General features: G+C 41.8%; 1 protein-coding gene across 2 annotated transcripts in view; it reads right to left on the minus strand.

Annotated features, from left to right (window-relative positions):
* Nucleotides 1-18660, minus strand: part of crtc3 (CREB regulated transcription coactivator 3) — a 35825-nt gene that overhangs the window by 14601 nt on the left and 2564 nt on the right. The window contains exons 2-5 of one of the 2 annotated variants that reach the window (XM_041940874.1): nucleotides 16525-16635; nucleotides 13113-13241; nucleotides 8296-8357; nucleotides 1736-1798 (exon numbers count right to left, since the gene is read on the minus strand). In XM_041940874.1, the coding sequence (XP_041796808.1) occupies nucleotides 1736-1798; nucleotides 8296-8357; nucleotides 13113-13241; nucleotides 16525-16635 (365 nt within the window). The remainder of the gene's footprint in view (nucleotides 1-1735; nucleotides 1799-8295; nucleotides 8358-13112; nucleotides 13242-16524; nucleotides 16636-18660) is intronic. The other variant, XM_041940882.1, reaches the window with a different exon arrangement.

An 18660-nucleotide genomic window follows, 5' to 3' on the forward strand; every position in this document is an offset into this window, starting at 1 on the left:
ATAAGAACCGTAAATTCACACACTTACACATGTTTACAGTTCACTTGTACCAGGCTCTCGAACACACACGCACACACGGGCCAGCCCACACAAACCCGAGTCCTTTATCACCCCAGCTGCGAGCGTAACCACACTTAAGGTTGGCGCTTCAGCCTCCATGCTTATTAAAGTTGTATTTTAAATTAAAAAGATGGAAAGCAACACGAGAGTCTAAGGAATTATTCCAATGATGGAACGCACATGGTACATAATGGAATAAATGTGCTGTTTTAGATTAAACAGGAAGGTCACAACATTTCATTACACTGAAACAACTATCACAAGTTTTATCTTTACAAAACACATATTTATAACATTCTGAATGTTTACAGCCTAAACAAGTCATAATCAAAGACATTTTCAGAGATGTGCTTATTCGGCATCTTAAAGGGAGTTAAGTGAGAGCCATATCATTTCTATATTTGTGTATTAAATATGCTCTGTTTCTCCTAGTTTAACATATTGTTGGGGCAGGATATCGACCTTTAAAAATGTTGGGTTTCAAAAACTGTCAAGCATCGAATGTTGGCGTTGAATGCCTCATCAAAGTCAGAGTCTCGTTTATTTTCTCTTGAAGTTTTTATACAGTTATTGTTATACGCACACTTGCTTGAGTTTAGGTAATAAATAGGAATAACAGGAAAAAGTTTTATATTTCTCAAAGTAAGGTTTTTGCATCCGTGCTTAAACTCTGGAATCATATCCAGGCACTCTGTATACTAAAAACATATATATATAAAAAAAACACTAGTTTAACATGCAGTTGCACAGATTATGCACTGAATCCATCTCTTTACAGCTGGGCAGTGACTGCGCACAGCATCTCTGAAGTCCTGAAGTCCTTAAAATGAAGCTACTGACCTCGTAACTCTCAGCAAAGGCCAGCTGGCTCTTGGATGCACTGGTGCCTACCCACATCCAGTCTTATGCAAAGCTAGAATAAACATGTCCGAGCTTCCTCTGAACTGAAGCCACAAAGGTCAAATTTATATTAATTGTCTCATTCAACTCTTGCTAAGACAGCAAATAAGCAATTAAAGAAATAAACTTCTCAGATTACCCTCAGTGAACCACTTACAATAAGTACAGTTGCTACTAAAGAGTTTTGAAAACAAGTTCGGGGGTGTAATCAGAACTCCTCTCTGTGTCGGTCCCATGTGCTCTCAACGGTCAGTACAAACAAGATTTGCATTGAATGCCGAAAACTTTAATTCACAAAAAAAATCAATTACAAAAACAATACAAATGCAACATTTGGAGAAGAACGTGAAAAGGCTGAAAGGAAGAAAATGTTAGTAAGGAGCCTTGATGTTAGACTGCGAAGGAGTCGTTACAGCTACGTGTTACAGCTGGGTTAGTGAGACATGAACTGCTGTGCAGTGTTGCACAAATTCCAAACTGGACAGATGAATGGAAAACTAGAAGGAAAAAAGATTAATGAATCAACCATAACAGTCTGTAGCTGAGATTGTGTCTCTATCTCAGTGCTTCAAAGGAAGAAAGGAGGGGATTATTGACATGTTACAAATCAGGCAGAGATTTACAAAGGATAGAAACCAGGACGCGATGTAGTCAAGAGGGAGAAAAAGACAAAGAACAGAATTGTTGGCCTCTGTGTGAGCGAGGGATGAAGCGGTCAAGACAGACTGAGTGAAGGAGAGCGACAGACGGGGAGGGGGGTGGGGTCAAGGGTCACCTGTTGAGTTGTGATATTAATCTAAACCCAGGCCGTTTTTCCTCAGTCCATGGCTGCTGTTCCCTTCAAGGAGAGACAGAGGAATAGAAGGACAGACAAATTTACTGTGTGAAAGCAGAGACCCCCTGCTCCTGCCTTACAGGTTGTGAAGAGGAGAAAATATCTTTGTGTACGATGAGTCTGTGTCGGAGCATGAGTGGAAGGAAGAAAGACCCTGGAAAACACTCAAATACAGCACAATACCATTGTATATTGGAGGAAAATGGAAAGACAGAATAAATTAAAAGCAGAGTGAAGACAGATGAGACGGAAAAAATGAAGGCAAACAAAGACAGGAGTGCTAACGAGAAGAATGACGGCGAGCCAGGTTTATAAACCTGCAGCTGAGAGCAGTTACAAGCTCCCAAATCTAATGGGGAGAGAAAACTGGTGCAACACGAGCAGCTCTCTGGGGAACGGCTGGCCAGAGACAGAAACAACGTAAACAACTTGATGTGAAGGGTCATTGTCAAAGCCTGAAACGGTGGAGTGGGAACAGTGACTAAGTGGATTTTTCTGAAGCGTTCAGCAAAAAGGGGTCTTGACTCTTCCTTAGGCTTAAAGTACACAAAACCAACCGCTGCTTTTTTTTTTCAGCCGGTACGACTATTCTTCTAAAAATACAAATGGTCCATAAAAGAGCTCAAATGTCCTTTTAGTGCTGGGCCACCCCTCTTTCCAGCCGTGCTGGTGGTCATGGACTTGGTATGCTTGCTTACCAGAACATATGTACAGAATTTTGGAAGTTTTCTTGTTTTTCAGCTTTAATTAAAGAATTACACAGTGGTTTCTTCATCCAAAAACTATTATGGCTCTTAGGTTTAAAAACAATTTCAGTTTACAACCTGAGGTCTTAGTTCATAGTTTGGGTTATCAGTTCTTTTGGTTTGGATAACACTGTACTCAAAACAACTGCTGAGATCTGGGAACACAGTGACATCTCTAGAATAAAGTCAGACGGGTCAAGACACACAAGAGGTCAGATAATGAGACAGGTTGTAAAAAGGGCCACAGTTTAGCCAGATTATCTAAACCAACTGATGGGAGGTAAAACTGAAATTGAGCACAGGTTTTTCATCTCTTGAGATATTTTTGTTACTGCAGTCCCAGAGCTCAGTAACTAACTTGGTGAGTACAAGGTTATTATGACTAATAGGAATGTTGGATAACCAGTTAACCAGCTGGGGGGCTCCTTCGTCCCACTCTCTGTGCATTCGAGTATGTATCATATTGGTTTTAATTACCCGTCAGGTACATACAGCAAGCACAACATCAATTGAAATAAGGCACTGAAACTAGATTTTGACACAACGTCCCTTTAAAAGAAAGAATTGCACATAAATTTAGCAACTAATCCAATGACCACAAGCCATTTATCTCACCCTGATCCTGATTATTTCCAGGTCATAATAAACCAGAATTATCTTTGAAAGCGAGGTGTCACTTTTGAAAGCTCAAATCACACATCCTTCTTCTTGCAAATTATAAGTTGAATTCATAAGAAAAAAAATCCCACCCCCTCTAGGTTTAATATATTTAAGATTTTTTTTTAGTCTTGCTTGGTCTGGTACGGCCAGTAGCTGATAGTAATAGACAAAGCTGACATTGCTGAGTCAGTTCACTGACTTTATGACGCTTCACGACTACATTTTAACACATTATTGATACATCTGGCCACACTTGCTGTTAATCAGCAAAACACCAAAAACAAGGCTTTGAGTCAGGCTTTTAAAGTTCAACATGATGCAACATTAAAGCCTGTCGGTCTCCAGTCATCCTACAGGTGGCCCTCTCTGGCACAGCAGCTTCCCATCATGCAATGTGACACTTGCTGAGCAGTGGAAAATCAAAAGCAGACAAACACCTCCACGTGTGTCACATCACCTGGTCTAGACTCCATGCTTCTCACTGCTGGGTGTAATAGCTTATATTTATATTTAGATACATGATGTAGGCTATGGAACGCAGATGAGCTCTGGCACTCCACCCATCCAGCAACAAATATCTGTCTGACACAACGACATGGGGATTTTGTTTTTGTTTATCACTGCCATGAGTCTTGGAGTACCTGAATTCTAAGGGCACCAAGTTGGTGATGTATTTTAGGGTGAGAGAGAAGTTGGTGTTTACGAGCAGAAACATTGGCCATTTTTATAGAAGTGCAGCAATCAGACCACCTAGATGGAGGATAAAAGCCCCCGAGAATCATCACACCACATCTTCCAAAGAGGACATTTTAAGATCTCTCCTCTGGAGGGCCTTTCTGCTGAGCAATCTACAGGGAGCTTGGTCTGAGATTTCATCCCGAGAGAGGCTGGTACAGGAATAGCAGGCCAAAGAAGGGTGAATGGAGGAGGAGAAGGGCGTGGGACTGGATCGAGGCTCTGACCCTGAAACAGATGGTCTCCGAAGGGACGCATCCAAGGCTGTACTCAGGTCTGATGCCTGATGACCCCAGGAACCAATCCCCTAGAACGAATCCTCTTCCCAGACACCAGCGGGTAGTATTATTCTTTGACACGCCACAGTTCCAAACAAGCACTACACTTTGAGTAAACTTAAACTCTATAGGACAGATGGTGGATGTAAAACATCATGGCCTGACTCACAACAGATGGACTAAGTTGGGAAATCACTGCTAGGGGGGGAGAGAGGGGAAAAAAATATTCAAAGAGATGATAAAATCTGTTGGCCAGACTGCTGGTCCTAGAGCGGTTAAAGGCTATGTGAACGGCTCTGTTCCCCTGCATTTCTGTCATGCCGGACGATCCCTTAGCACTGGCCCACTGCTTCCAAGTCCTGACCTAAAAGAGGCTGGGAAGCTTGGCATGTGTCATCTTAATACAATCATACAGCAGTAAAAATATAATGTGTTTTAAAGTATGCATGCTCACTGCACATCCTCTCTGTCCCCTTGTTCTTAGTGGTCAGTGCGAGAGGCTGGGCGTACAGCACACAGCTCAGCACTGTTGCGTTAGTTAAAGCACTGAAACAGTTAAAGAGCTCTGTGGCTCGACTCCAGAGCTGACTGGCGGTAATGCAGTGCAGATGTGGTTGGCGCTGTAAACACTTACCGCCCCACTCTCCCCTGAGACGGTCAAGCAGGGAATCTGCCTCTCACTGCAACAACACAAGAGCCTAAGACCATTACCATGGATAGATATTAGGCTGAGACACTGATCTATTCTTTGGACAAAAGGGAAATGGTTTTAACTTTTAAAAATCACAGTATATTGACAACAGTCTTTTGAAAATGAGTACAACAAAAGATCATTTTCATCAACGGGATTTCCAACAGGCTACTGGAAGAAGAGCCTCCTTAATCTGGCTAGGCTTCAGTCCAGACTCTAATTTCCCATTTCCCCTCAAACAACCCTGTTATTTCTTTACTTAAACACAACACTGATTGTGCAAAAGCATGCTTTTGTCCTGTTCATTCATTTTGGCCACATATAAAGCTTACAGGACAAGGACACGCTTGCGCAATATTGCTGTTGAAATGACATTAATCATGATAGAATTTGCGAAATTTCCAGGTTGCAATGGAAACATCTGTCTTGAATATGACCCCGGCAAGTGGTGCAATTTTGCTCATGGGTCCCAGAAAGTGATAAAATGTTATATGACGATTAGCACAAACAACTGAACAAATTTCAGCTCTGCTTGAATCCAGCGGTCTACCTATGACACGTGGAAATCATGCAGCTATCATACTTCAATAAGTTTATATATTCTATGCTAAAATTACATGAGAATATGCACTATGGTACAGAATGATGGTGTAGCAGCATTGTCCAATTCTCTAGGGGAAATCCTGGATTGCTTTCCTTCGTGAACTTGCTTTCTACAACTGTACAGGCTAGAAATTTGAAGTTCTTGTCCGTAAGAGCTTCCTGGTTTGATTTTGAGGAGTGCCTGCTAAATGCATCTCAAGCTACACTTCAATTAAGACATGTTCTCTCCTATCACATCTATGCAGCAACCATCTTCATCTTATTCTTTCACTCAACTCCTTCTCTGTTAAAACCAGCCTCTGTAAATCAACCATGAATCATAAAAGTCTAATTCATTCATGACATCCTGCCAGATCCCGATAAGCAAAGTTTCAGGAGGGAGGACTAGCCAGCTACTTTACATAGCAGGAGCACAGAGAGCTACTAGAAATAAGAGCGAGAAGCCAGGAGCGTTTGTCTTGGCTGAATCTTCAGAAAAAAAGATGCAAGAGCATGAAAGATGTAGATCAAATGAGAACTTTGTTGTGAGCTGGTCACACCCTAACTTAACTATGGTCAATAGTTATGGTCAAATGTTATGCAAAGTGGATATGTTGACATTAAGCAGATTGGTTTGAGGGCTCTCCAAGCTTTCGTACACAGTCAGTTAAGGCCAGTTCTAAGGGGGAACTTATCTCCGCCTGTGACAGTGAGGTGGGCCAAAATCCACTGCTGAGGGGGAAGTTTATCCCTGTTACACACTGTGACAACAATCTGCTGCAGGTTGGAGCAGGAGACCAGGCTTGGCCTGCAGAGACTTGACAGAGCTGATGCCAATCACATATACAGGACTACTTGTGGGGAATGGTGGAAGAGAAGAAACATCCAAGTGGAGAAATGAGCACGAGTAGAATAAAGTAGGGACAAATAGTATGCCATCTCACAAGGTTACGTGAAAATACTTTCATTTATGTAACGTTTGTTTTTTAACCACTCGAAAAACAAGGAGTTTGTGATTTAACAGCTACAAATAAAAACAGAACTGTTCAATCAATGGAAAATAATTTGTCATAAACTGTTTTACAGCATATGACAAACAGGTGTGTGCTACAGAATGATTCACATCATGTAAAGTATGAATGAAAGGTCTGCTAGCCAAGCCTGCATGTGCCTTCGTGTAATTATTTCATTAAAGTGGAAACAGACAACTTTTCAACCCTTCTAGCGTTTCCAAGTGGCACCGCTGTTGATGCCGCTGTCACAAAGACAACTGGATCACTTCATGTTTTCCTCAGAGCCCAGCAACCACCAACAACACAAGACCTACTGCATCTGTTTCCAAACTTCTGTGAAGAAATGACCAGCAGCACGCTGGAAATACGAGAGAGGAAAGAAGCATGTTCACAGGAGAGGAAAAGTGAAATTGTTCCAGTTTTACATGAAGAAATAACACTGTAGTATTGCTTCGCACAAACAAGTAACTACTACAGGGGCTGGCGTCAGGGTGGAGTGAGGAGTACAAGAAAGCAATAGGAGAAAGAGCGTAACTTGATTGATTCATTCAGTCTATAATCCAGCTGGACTGGATCACTAGTCAGCCTTCATTTTACCAGGAGATCGTACCTGGTGGCAGACAGACCTGCACAGTGAAAGCACGGCTTATATAGAACCAGTCTAAATGTAGATGGTGATTATTCTAAAGCCATTACACTGTGCAATTCACAATGATGATGATAAAGCAAAGACACGTTTTTGCCTATTGCCAGTTTAAATGAAAACGGCTGTCACATTTTTCATACTCTAACTGAAGTTTAGACGATATGATGCTCGATCTTTCATTGACAAACACAGTCTGGAACAAAGTAGTGGCGCGTAAAATGAAATGTCAGTCTGCCTTCGGTGCTTTGTGCCACATGGCTCTCCCACAAACACACCCACTCTGAGAACACTGACGTCTGGTTGCTCCGCGAGGACGTTTGTCAGCCAACCTGTTTTGTGCTGTCAACAATGACGAGAGGGCGTGGGCCTTGTTCACTTCTACAGCACAGGCTGTTATAGTACGCTCAACACGGAGCCTGGCGAACGTCTGTGTCAGCGCTGTGCCAGAAGACGAGGAAGGGTGGCTGGCAGCAGGCCAAGCCGCACACAAAACACAAGTGTGGAGACAGAGCAAGAGTGAAAGAGAGCGAGTGGGGAGGAGCTTGGCTGAGCCTTTTATCACAGGGCCGTAATTCACTCTCTTGTGAACACTGAGGAAAAGCTGTCGACCGATATACTGACTGCTCTACGTGGGCACAACCAGAGCTGGAAAAAGGGATCTTGAAGCTCACATCAAGGTCAGCTTGTGTAGCACTGTTTTCCAGCAGGTACTGCGGTTGAATTTCTGCTAAGCTGGAGAAGGGCACCACGGGGCTGTGGTTCTGTGAAAACGTGAAATCCCTAAACAGCAGGACAATTGCTGTTGGGCATGACCTTTAAAGCAAAAGGCTACCTGTCAAACACCTTTAGGTAGATGCAGCCTTCCAAGGGCTAACACAGCATCGTGACACTCGAAACATTTGTGCAGAAACAATGAAAGCCAATAACTCGACCCGCCATCCTCCCTCAGTTCTGACCCACTGATCACCGACATTTCTGATTTGTGCTTCACAGAGACGGTTGGTGGCTGGATACAGAAAGACACAAAGAAGCTTGATACAGGAAACAGACTGGCAAGAGGAAACAGTTCCTGTTGTAAAATAATCTAGTTAGAGGAGGAAGAGAAGACAATAACCTTTCTGTCAGCAGCTGAACAGATGTGCTACTCACCTTCTCCAGTTGTTGTCCAAAGGTGGGGACAGGTACACTGCTCCATATGGAGAGCTCTCCATGTAGGTTTCAGTTAAGGAAATTATTAGCACAAACAAAGAAACATCACTATTTTATTAAAGACTACATGTATGTATTTCCATGTTATTAGATACTACCACACAGACAGAGAAATGACTTGAACTCAAAGGTAGTCTACTTCACCCTGACTTCTTTTTTTAAAAATGACACAAGGATGAGTTATAGCTACAGCTCTGAGTGCAAATGCGTGACATAAAATCTTAGAGGATGACAGTTTAAGAAAGAGAAAATAGCATTCATACTGTGAGCATGTGCTCATCAAAGCCCTACTGCAGCGAAAGACAAGTGTGAACAATAGAGCTGCCTTTTTCAAATACTTAATGAAACAATGACAGCATTATTTGATTTACTACTGAGTGCAGAGGCAGTTCCTGGCATTGTCTGTGAAAGGGCAGGACTTCAGAAGGGTGGTGTTCCGTCTCGCTGACAGTCACTGCTCTCGTGTTTGCGAGCCGAGCTCCTCTGCTCTAAAATCTGTCTCCTGTCTGGGTAGTCGTTTAGAGAGGGGTGTTCAAAATGTTGACCGGTCAACAAAAACAAATTAGAGCAGAGATTTGGTGCCGCACAAGGCCGACCGCCGCTCTACACGGCATCTGTTTAGGCCTCGGACAAATTATTATCAGCAGTGAGACAGATTTACAGAGACTGGAGCCCTGCTATCGCTCATCACCCCTCACACAAAACATGGGATAAGCCCCTTTTCAAATATACCCAAATACAACTAAGGACACTGTCGTGGTTTCTCCAGACACAGAAGAGGGAAGGGAACAATCTCGTCAAACTGGTTATTTGACTGGTGCATGTGCTCTTACTTAACACCTATCAACAACTGTAACAGTGGGGTCAACCCCAAACTATAGATGGCACGCTTCAGTTGCGTGTCCAATATGTAGAAACTACACACTACTGTACAACCAGTGACTGTAAAATTGGGATATAACCACTTTTTCCATTTTGAAAATATGGCAGTATGATTGTATAAGCCAGAGCCACAAACCGCACCACACATTATTAATTTAAAGATGCTGTGCTGCTCCCTGTCATCATCATTTAAACCACTCTCTATAGCACTCTATGTTCTGGTTTGCAGCTGCCAGGTTCAACGGATTCAGTGGATGCAGTATTTCCAACACTGGTGCTGGTATGATACCTGCATTTAGATACAATCACTACAAAACAATATTTTTTTCAATACCTAACTCAGTGGAAGATAAACACATTTTTCTGCATAAAAACTTTTATCATTTCACATGAGAAGCACAAGGAGCCCATCAAAATCTGTAAAATAATGATTCAATCAGTAAATATGTAATAAAGAATGATTAAATAAGACTATGAATCTGACCGGGTATTCAGTGCCACATTACAGCAGTCTGAGCTATTGGGGGGGAAAAAGCGTTAAAAATTGAAAACTGAAAATGAAAAAAATATATTTTGGTGATACGCACAATTTGGCTCTATAATAAAATAATTTGTTTTGAATCATGCATTGTACATTTGTTCTAATATCAGCAGTTTTGCAAAAGTGGAGAAATGGGGAAAGTGGTTTAGAAGCTAGATATTACCCACGGTCCCAAAAAGCTTAGACTGGCTCTTGGTGAATGTCTTTGTCTTGACAAAAAAATTACGGTTTTGAAATATTTCCACAAGAAAAGAGCTCACTGACTTTCCCTACAGGCGTCGCTGCATCAATACAGAATCACATTGTTTTTGCTGGGCAGCCTTGAAGTAAGTATTTATAGTTTGGAATGTGAATAAGGATTGTGGAATTGGATCCTCATTTCATTCACTGGGCTGTGGAGTTTCAGCTGAAGGACACATCAGAGATAAGATCAATAATCCTCATTCATGCACACAGTATGAATAAGATCAAGACTTGAAAGCTGAACCGTTCATTTATCTACTTAAAAAGGAGCTTTTTTTTTTTTTTACACAACGGTTCATGTGCAGAGCTGCGATCATCCAAGAAGTACTTTGACCAATTTTCAAAGCATCTCAAAGTCTTAAATGCTCTTAAATTTTCGCCCAACAGTAAATCAAAACAGAGTTTATTTTGATTCTTGTAGGTTATATGTAATCAAATGGTGGCGTCAGTTGTATGTGTTGGTGGTTGGCTGCAATAACTTCTCCATACACAGCACGGAGTCACAGCATTCTTAACAAAACAGGTAAAATAATAAAATGAAAGAAATAAGCAACTACACACAGGAAAAAAAAAAAACTTTCATCAGTGTCGGTTTGTGTCTGTACGGAACAGAAAAGTTTAAGACTAACGGCGGCCCCACATGACCCACAGACCTGACCTCTTCAGGGCTGGTTTGGGCTTCGGGATCCACGTCAGATTTTGCCCTGTCTGTTTTGCTACCATGACTTTTTACCTCTTCTGTAACAAACAAGCCTGCTTTAACAAACGCACTCTTTTCTCAAAGAATATAAAGACATGAACAGAATCAAGGTCGGACTTGGCTGCTCATCATTCCTTCTGCTGAGATTTCAAGACTGACAAATGTAACTTGGAGGAGGACAGTTCTGTCTATTTTGGCAGCAACAACACCAACAATCTCTTTCAGCAGTGACCTTTACACCACTCTGACCACGCCGTCTCTACGCATACAGGACATGTGCATGCACAGTATGCGCATATGTGGAACCGACACCACCCACCAAACAGGCCAAGTGCTTCTTTTTTATGCTAACAAGAGACTTTTATAGGAGTGCCTCCACCCAGGTTGTATACATTAGAGTGTGTTCTACTGTACAACACATACTCACAATAAACAAGGACATTTCAGACACAGAGCTTGCTTATGCTTTTCCTAAATTACAGAAACCATCTGAAACAGCCTCCCAAAAGTATGTTTAGACTTGATGCTACCACCGTTTATTGTAAACATGAACCTCGCCCACATATGAAAAACATACATGACTCTATACAAACTGCAGAAACAACAAGTTTCAACTATGATGTCACACTGGATTGACAATGAAAGAAAAACTGAATTTTTTCTTTAGCATACTGCATGTGTCCTAATGATCACTACATTATGGCTCTATTTTGATGGTTCTCCACAGAAACATACACTGGTATGGCATTGCATGCTGGGACACAGGACAAACGCCCCTCCAGCTATCACACACACCATAGTGACAGGTCACTGAATCATCTCCATCCCGAGGCAGGAAATAAACAGATCCGCTATCTAAAACACTCGGCGGTGGGGGCGTACTGATGGATCAGTGGGCTAAGTGTCATTTCATGTAAATACGATGTGTTGGGTGTGAATCCAGAAAGCAAATTAAGTCTATGTCTTGTATCTCTTTACTATAAACTACCTCATTAAAAAGTATTCATAGAGCACCTTTATATTAGCTGTGACCAGCTCCACAGCTCGCTCTGTCGGTTGGTCAGTCCACAAACCTTGCCCAAAGTTCAGTGAAAAGTTTGGGAAAAACTTTCTTTCTATGAGGCTAAAAATTGCCATGGAGGTCAAGAGTTTGTGAGGGTATCTGTGTGCGTGTGTGAATGCATGAACGTGTGCATGCATGCGTGTATGTGGTCTTAGTTACTGTGAATTAGCACTTGTTAAACAAAATAAATATAAAATATTTTACAAAATAAAGTGACTTAGTAATGATATTGAGGAGAAGAGGCACTACACTGTAATGTGCAAGCCACAACTCAACTGTATTTAGTGTTTCAACAGGTCTCATGTCCACTTACAAGAAGTGACCACTTTAGCTTGATCATGTATAGAGTTATAATAGGGACTGTAGACAGCGGTCTCATTCAGCTTGGGAAGAAGTCAGGATACTGGTCTTCCTGCGCTTCAGATGTTTCGATGGCCACGTATATCAAGCTGTTCTTAGGAGCAGCTCAAACTTCAGGACTAATTTGGAAGCAGTGCTTCAATTCTGCTAACGTAAAACGGCTGCTTTTCTGGGTCAAAATTCAATCACTGGTTTACATGTCTGCATAGGATATATATACCTATGCAGTTGTGGTGAATTCTGTGATAAATTCTGACACACACACTGCACATGTGATAGCTGACTGCTGACAACATCCACAGTGATTAGCTGTGCGTTGTAAATGGGAGCAGTTTATCTAACGCAATCTGGCGTATGAAACTTAAAAAGTCTGAATTATATGACTACACATGATGGATATACCAAAATGGCAGCAGAGTCAAGCAGAAATAGACACATTTTCTGCTCTTTCTCACTTCAACACTACGGAAAGTCTGGGAAAATGGATTTGAAAGTGTGTCGCTGAAATTTTAAGTGCAAGCACTAACTCCTCTGTTCCTCATTCTGTGTATTGTCACACTTACAATGATCAGACCCTTCTGCAGCTTCCTCAAAAAAATCTCATCTGCTGAAACACCTAGATGCAAAATACCCACACGGATACACAACCTTAGTGTGCATTCAGAGTGCGCTGAGAATCTCCGACTGTCAATGTCCATTGGGCATAAGTAAAGCGTGCTGTCTCTGCGTCACATTTCAAATTAGCATAATGACTAATTCTGTTCCTGAGGCTACAAAACAGCTGCCTACACTGGTAAGTGTCGTCACGCTTGAAACCACACCACAAACACAAACTGCAATTAAAACACACACATATACAAGCACACACACACAACAACAATGAAGACCAACCACCTGGAAGCCACTTCCACATCACTGATCACCCTTCGAAATCTCCTACTGTCAATGATTTAGGCTTGGAAGGATATCTGCCGTCCGTGCTTGTCGATGGGTCGGCGATGGGGAGAGTTGATGCGATTGCGGTCCCTGTGGACCCTCTCGACCAGCCCGTGGTGGCGGGTCCCTCTGATGGAGTCCAACCCTGAAGGAAAGCCGCCCTGAGAAAGAGACATCAGACATACACATTGACGTTTCCTACAGGATGGCAGAACAAGAGGAATCACTTTGCCAAGTGTCATTTTAATCAAACTGAAGTATCTGAATGCAGTATTGGCTCCATTTTTGTTCATTTAGGGGAAAAAAAAACAATATTTCTTTTATAATAAGCCTCAACTGAAGTCTAAAGTGCCAGTATTTTATAAACAATGTGCCATTTTAATGAACTGTTTAAAAACTGGTTATTACTTATACTGCTAAGTTTCAAATGCTTTTTAGGTCATGATGGCACTTTAGACAAAAAGGAGTGCTGATAAACACTCCACACACGAAGGTGCAATTAAATATACTGGCTTTACTTTAATATAATGACACACAATGGTACATGACCTAAGCAGCCATGTGGATTTAAGTGAAAAATACTTTAAAAACAAAAATGCCAGATTTGAAAGTCAGAACATTTATATATCATAGCAATTGAATTAATGTAGTAAAGACAAAATACACTCACGCCAAAAAAACAAAAACAAATAACAAATGGGATAAAATTAGAATAAAACACAAACACACTCTAATACATGTAGTTGGAGCACAGCACCAGTCAGAGTTAACAGTATGCAGAGGAGAGAATCGCGTACAAAAGGTTCTCTGCATTCATTTAACTTGATTAAAAAAAAAAAAACACGTTATCATCAAATGGAATCTAGAAGTCGAGTTTTTCCCAGAAGAGAAGGTGAGTGGATTTCATAAGTGAGAGGGGCTTTCTCCCCCCATGTGGGGATTGATTTCTGGACCCGACCACACTGTTGCAGTTACTGCTCTACCTCAAAGGGCCATTCTTTCAAGTAACAAGGGCACTTTCACCTGGACCCTGCGTATCCCAGCACAGCCCACTCCTCAGAGAGCTGACACAGATACTGTTGGATCATGTACAGCACTGCACTGCACTGCACTGCTAGAAGGAGCGCTGAGAACTGCAGCACTAATCTTGTATTCCATATTTTTTTCTGTCAGCAGCTAAATTATTTAACGTTCTCCGGAGAAGCTTGTTTGCACTTTTGAAAGTCCACTACAGCGTTTTGCTGTTTTTGCAGTTGGGTTAGATCAGCAGCTGCAAAACTGGGGCGCCTTGGTGTCGCAAGGTTTATCACATCTTTGTTCATCTGTTGTGCATCTTCAATAACCTTTCACCACATTCATTAAAATCAGTGACACTCACATTAATTATGTTCTAGATCATGTTTTCAAATCAGAACTAAAAAGAAACATCAAAATCGCTGTATTAAAAATGGTTTAATTTGCAAGTATGCCAACGAATGACCGCTCTGGTGGAGGTCTGCAATCACAAAAATAGTGGCCGTCAGAGAAGCAACGGGAAGATTTGGCACAGTAAAGAGAGCTGGAAGAAATGCGGATACAACTCAGCCTTAAACACAGTCTGAGCGGACTGAATCTGAGCCGCCAACAAAACTTAAATCAGACTCAAGGCTAACAGCTTAACGGAGAGGTTTTTTCTGCTCGAGGGAGACGGAGATCCATTATTGTCCGGCAAATTCACTGTGGTGTTGTGCACTCTCAACGTCACGTGTGTGTGATCCGGCTCTCTCATCCCTGGCACGTATGAAACTAAGACTAGAAGGCGCCTGTCTCTGGAGTCAGACCTGCGGGTTGTGGTCCCTCTTCCCACATCAGAGAGCGTTCCAACAGCAGCCTCACATGTCTCATTAAAATCTCTGCAACCTTTCTTGTTTTGTTTTTTTGCCCTTGTGCACCTTAAACATTCACTCATTTTAATTTAGAGCAAAATGAAATGTATTTAACATATTAGCATATCTCACACAGTTTATTTAAGTTAACTATCTGTATTGGCAGAGCATTTCTTAGCTTTTATTCTAAACGACTGAGACTGGGCCTATATTATTCAACTTAAATGACAAAAGATATTTTTAATATAACAATAATTTGATAATCCAAAATTGTTAAAAAAAAAAAAGACAGCCATCAGTGTTCTTATGTGCATGTCATATTGTGGGTTGGGTGGCTCAGGGTTGCCATGACAACCATTTCCTTTGAAGGGGTATAAAGAAGTTTGGTAACCGCTGGACAAGACAGCATGAAGAACTGGGGGTTTCTGTGAACAGGCCTTGAAAAGCCCCTGAACGAGAACAAGACCTTGAATTTGCTAGATTGTAATCCCAAGGTAAGCAGGGTTTTAAAGAAAACATTCATGTTTAGTTTTACATCAAACATCGTTTTGCTTAAAGGAAAGCATTTAAGTATTCACACAAACTAAACTGCACTGAATTACAGCCCCGGTACATCTACCAGGCTGTGATCAGACTGACTCAAACCACTATGTGAAAAAACGCCACCTCCACATTTATTTGAATCACACTGCTGTGTTGGCACTGCTGCGTAGCTGATGTGGAGGGCTTCATCCAGAAACCTCAGCAGGGTCATCCAGCCACAAAGTTGAACGTGGCAATGGGACATCACAGGTCTGAACACCCCGCAACAAAGACCAGACAACTGTCACGTCTTGATTCCATCGGGCACGGCTGTGTCGCGTTCAAGGTGGTTCAGAAGTGGAGGGTTTGGCCCTCCTGATTTTGTTGACTTGGTGTTTTTTACTTGGCTTTTGTGCTTCTACTACGGGCAAGTAGGCTGCATAGATAAATGTTTTCTTTTTTTTGACTGCTTTGATTCGATATGTGATCAGGAGACGGCACAAGGCTGTATTTTGAAAATTGCCCGGATGCTCTATGCCATTCCAGTGTCTGACTTCCTGCCCAGCTCTATCTGCTCGATGCAGCTTCTATCACAAACAGACTAGTCCCGCATTTCCAGTGGAGCTGAGTGGTAACATTGCAGCCAAATGCTAAGCAGCCACGTCTGGTGGAATCAAGTTGTGTGGTCAGACAAAACACAAAGCAAACTTCAGTATCGACGATTGCATACGCAGTCAATGAAAAGACAGAAATTCACACTCGACGGAACAAAGTGGCGTAGTTCGCTGAGTTCAAGCTGTCTGTCTGAACACAAGTTCAGAAATCATTTACACTGGGTGGACTAACTATATCGCTGACAGTGTTCAATGTACAGTGTGATTCACTGCAAAAACCCTGGAATAAGCACTATTGATAAACCTAAAGGGATAATAGAGATTATGCCTTGACCGAGACAAAAACAAAAATAGTCTAGGACCAGGCTTCATAAATGCTAAAGCCGTCCAGGACATGTTATTTTGTGGTGGTGCTGTATGTTTCGACTGTGATGAGATCTCACCTGAAATTCGGTGCTGGTGTTGCCGATCTGATTGACGTTAGGCAGAGAGCCTCCATAGTACGGCGCCCGTGACTGAGACAGACGAAGCTGCTGGATCTTCTGAAACTGCACCTGTCAGTCAAAAGAGCGACAAAAATAAACAAACAAAAGTCGGGGTTCATGAACTCTGGATATGTAGAGAGGATATTTCTTAAATTACAATCTGTGCAGATTAGGGCTTTTCCTTCCCACCACTGTCATTGCCTTTCTCTTAACAGAAATAAACCCAAACCCAAAACCTGTGGAGATCAGCTCACTGGTTCCTTTCTTCTCCTTTGTCATATTACCCCCCCAATTTTCAGTGCTCTTAAAATGTCCACTTTCATTTGTCTGCATATGTGTCTTCAAAGCATTCACAGCAAACTGGGATGTACAAAATTCAAGTGTTGTAAAGTCATATTGTGATGTAATCAGATACTCTAGTGGTGAAACAACAACTGTCGCACATTACAGCTACTGTGTACATTTATTCTGTCTGCCAAACAACCCAACGAATCAAATGCTCTTCTTACCAAATGGGACACAGAAGTAATGTAGGATTGCATATGCAAATGCAAATTCAGCAAGAGCTGAAATTTATGGGACACAAGTTGAGGGGACACATTCTAGGAAATGGGCAGCTTGGCCTCCACAGACGCATGATACCAAGAGATATCACAATGATTACCTCGCAGAAAACAGAAAGCAGCTTGTTCTGCCAAGGTAAGGTAAACAGATCCAATCACAAACTGTGATCAAGAATAGGCAAATTAGAGGGGCATTTCTTCCTTAGACTGCTGAAAGGGCAAAATTTGAATCTCAAAGACTGACCTTATTTGATTTTAGCAACAGATTTACAGAGAACGGACAGAGGTCTCTCTCAGAGATTGTGAATATGACAAGATATTAGGGATGGTATGGAGAATGTGATCAAAAAACTTGCCCTTTGGTGCTACATTTGTCAGTTAATGTGTTGAAAGTATGGTGTAAACCACAGTACAGTCTGGTCATTCAGTGCATTTATCTTAGTTGCCTACAACAAACTTGTCTTTTCATCATTTCAATTCATCAACAAAAAATAGTTCCAACAACTGAAAAACTGCTTCTCTTCCTGAAAGAGGCAAAAACAACCCTGACTGTCCTGCTGTGGATACTTGAGCTTCCCTCTACACAAGATATGAACAAAAAGGTCTCATTAAAACTTCCACAACAAAACATCTATAATTCAGCCACAGTACTTGAACCTTGAAAGCTGCACCCAAATCTGACAACTGGTTCAGAGGAGTCACACTTTATACCTTCAAATATAATGTAGCAGGCAACAAAATGCAAATTTCATTCTGTCTTAATGAATGTCAGACGGCAACTGCTGTGGCTGCCAAAGCAGAGAGACAGAAAGACATACATGTTACAGACAAAAGCCAGTAACACTAAATGTTCCATTAAGGACGAATGCAGACTATCCACATATATGATTCACATGGATGCCAATTCCCTCGAGCACAAGAGCTGTGAGAAGGCTGGAATCTGTGCACTCAGGCACCATGTACAGCTCTTCAGAGCCCCTCGGGGGGCTTATATTCAGTCCTTTGGTCACTGGTGTAAATGTTGAAGCAGCTACTTCTAATTCCAGCTGTTTGCTGGCAGTGCGTCCTGTGCCCTGGCCAGCCTCAGGCTCGCTGACTGGGCTTGTCTGTTTCACGAGGGTCACCAGCAGTTCATACCTTATGGCAAACTTCATTCACTGTCGCCTCAAAACCACATCCTCTTTGACTGGCCATTCAGGACTCTCCCTCTCATAGAAAGAGCACATTGTGAACCAATGGCATGAGAATAACATGAAAAAGGGGCCTTCACTGTATGTCCTCTCCAGGGCCACTATTTTTATTACTGTGTAGAATGTGTAGAGTACAGCATATACTTGACATTATCATGAGATGGAGCGATAAAAGGGTAAATCTTAAAAAAAAAAAAAAGCATGTGACTAATTAAGATAAATAATCCTTTGTTTATTTTGAACATATCCAAAGAATATTTAGAGCACTGGCATAGCAACTGCAAGTCTGACCTAGGGTCAGTGCAGCTGGATGCCATACACAAACCACAGGCCATATTATT

This window comes from Chelmon rostratus, chromosome 1, assembly GCF_017976325.1.
Source record: "Chelmon rostratus isolate fCheRos1 chromosome 1, fCheRos1.pri, whole genome shotgun sequence".
Taxonomy (NCBI): Eukaryota; Metazoa; Chordata; class Actinopteri; order Chaetodontiformes; family Chaetodontidae; genus Chelmon; species Chelmon rostratus.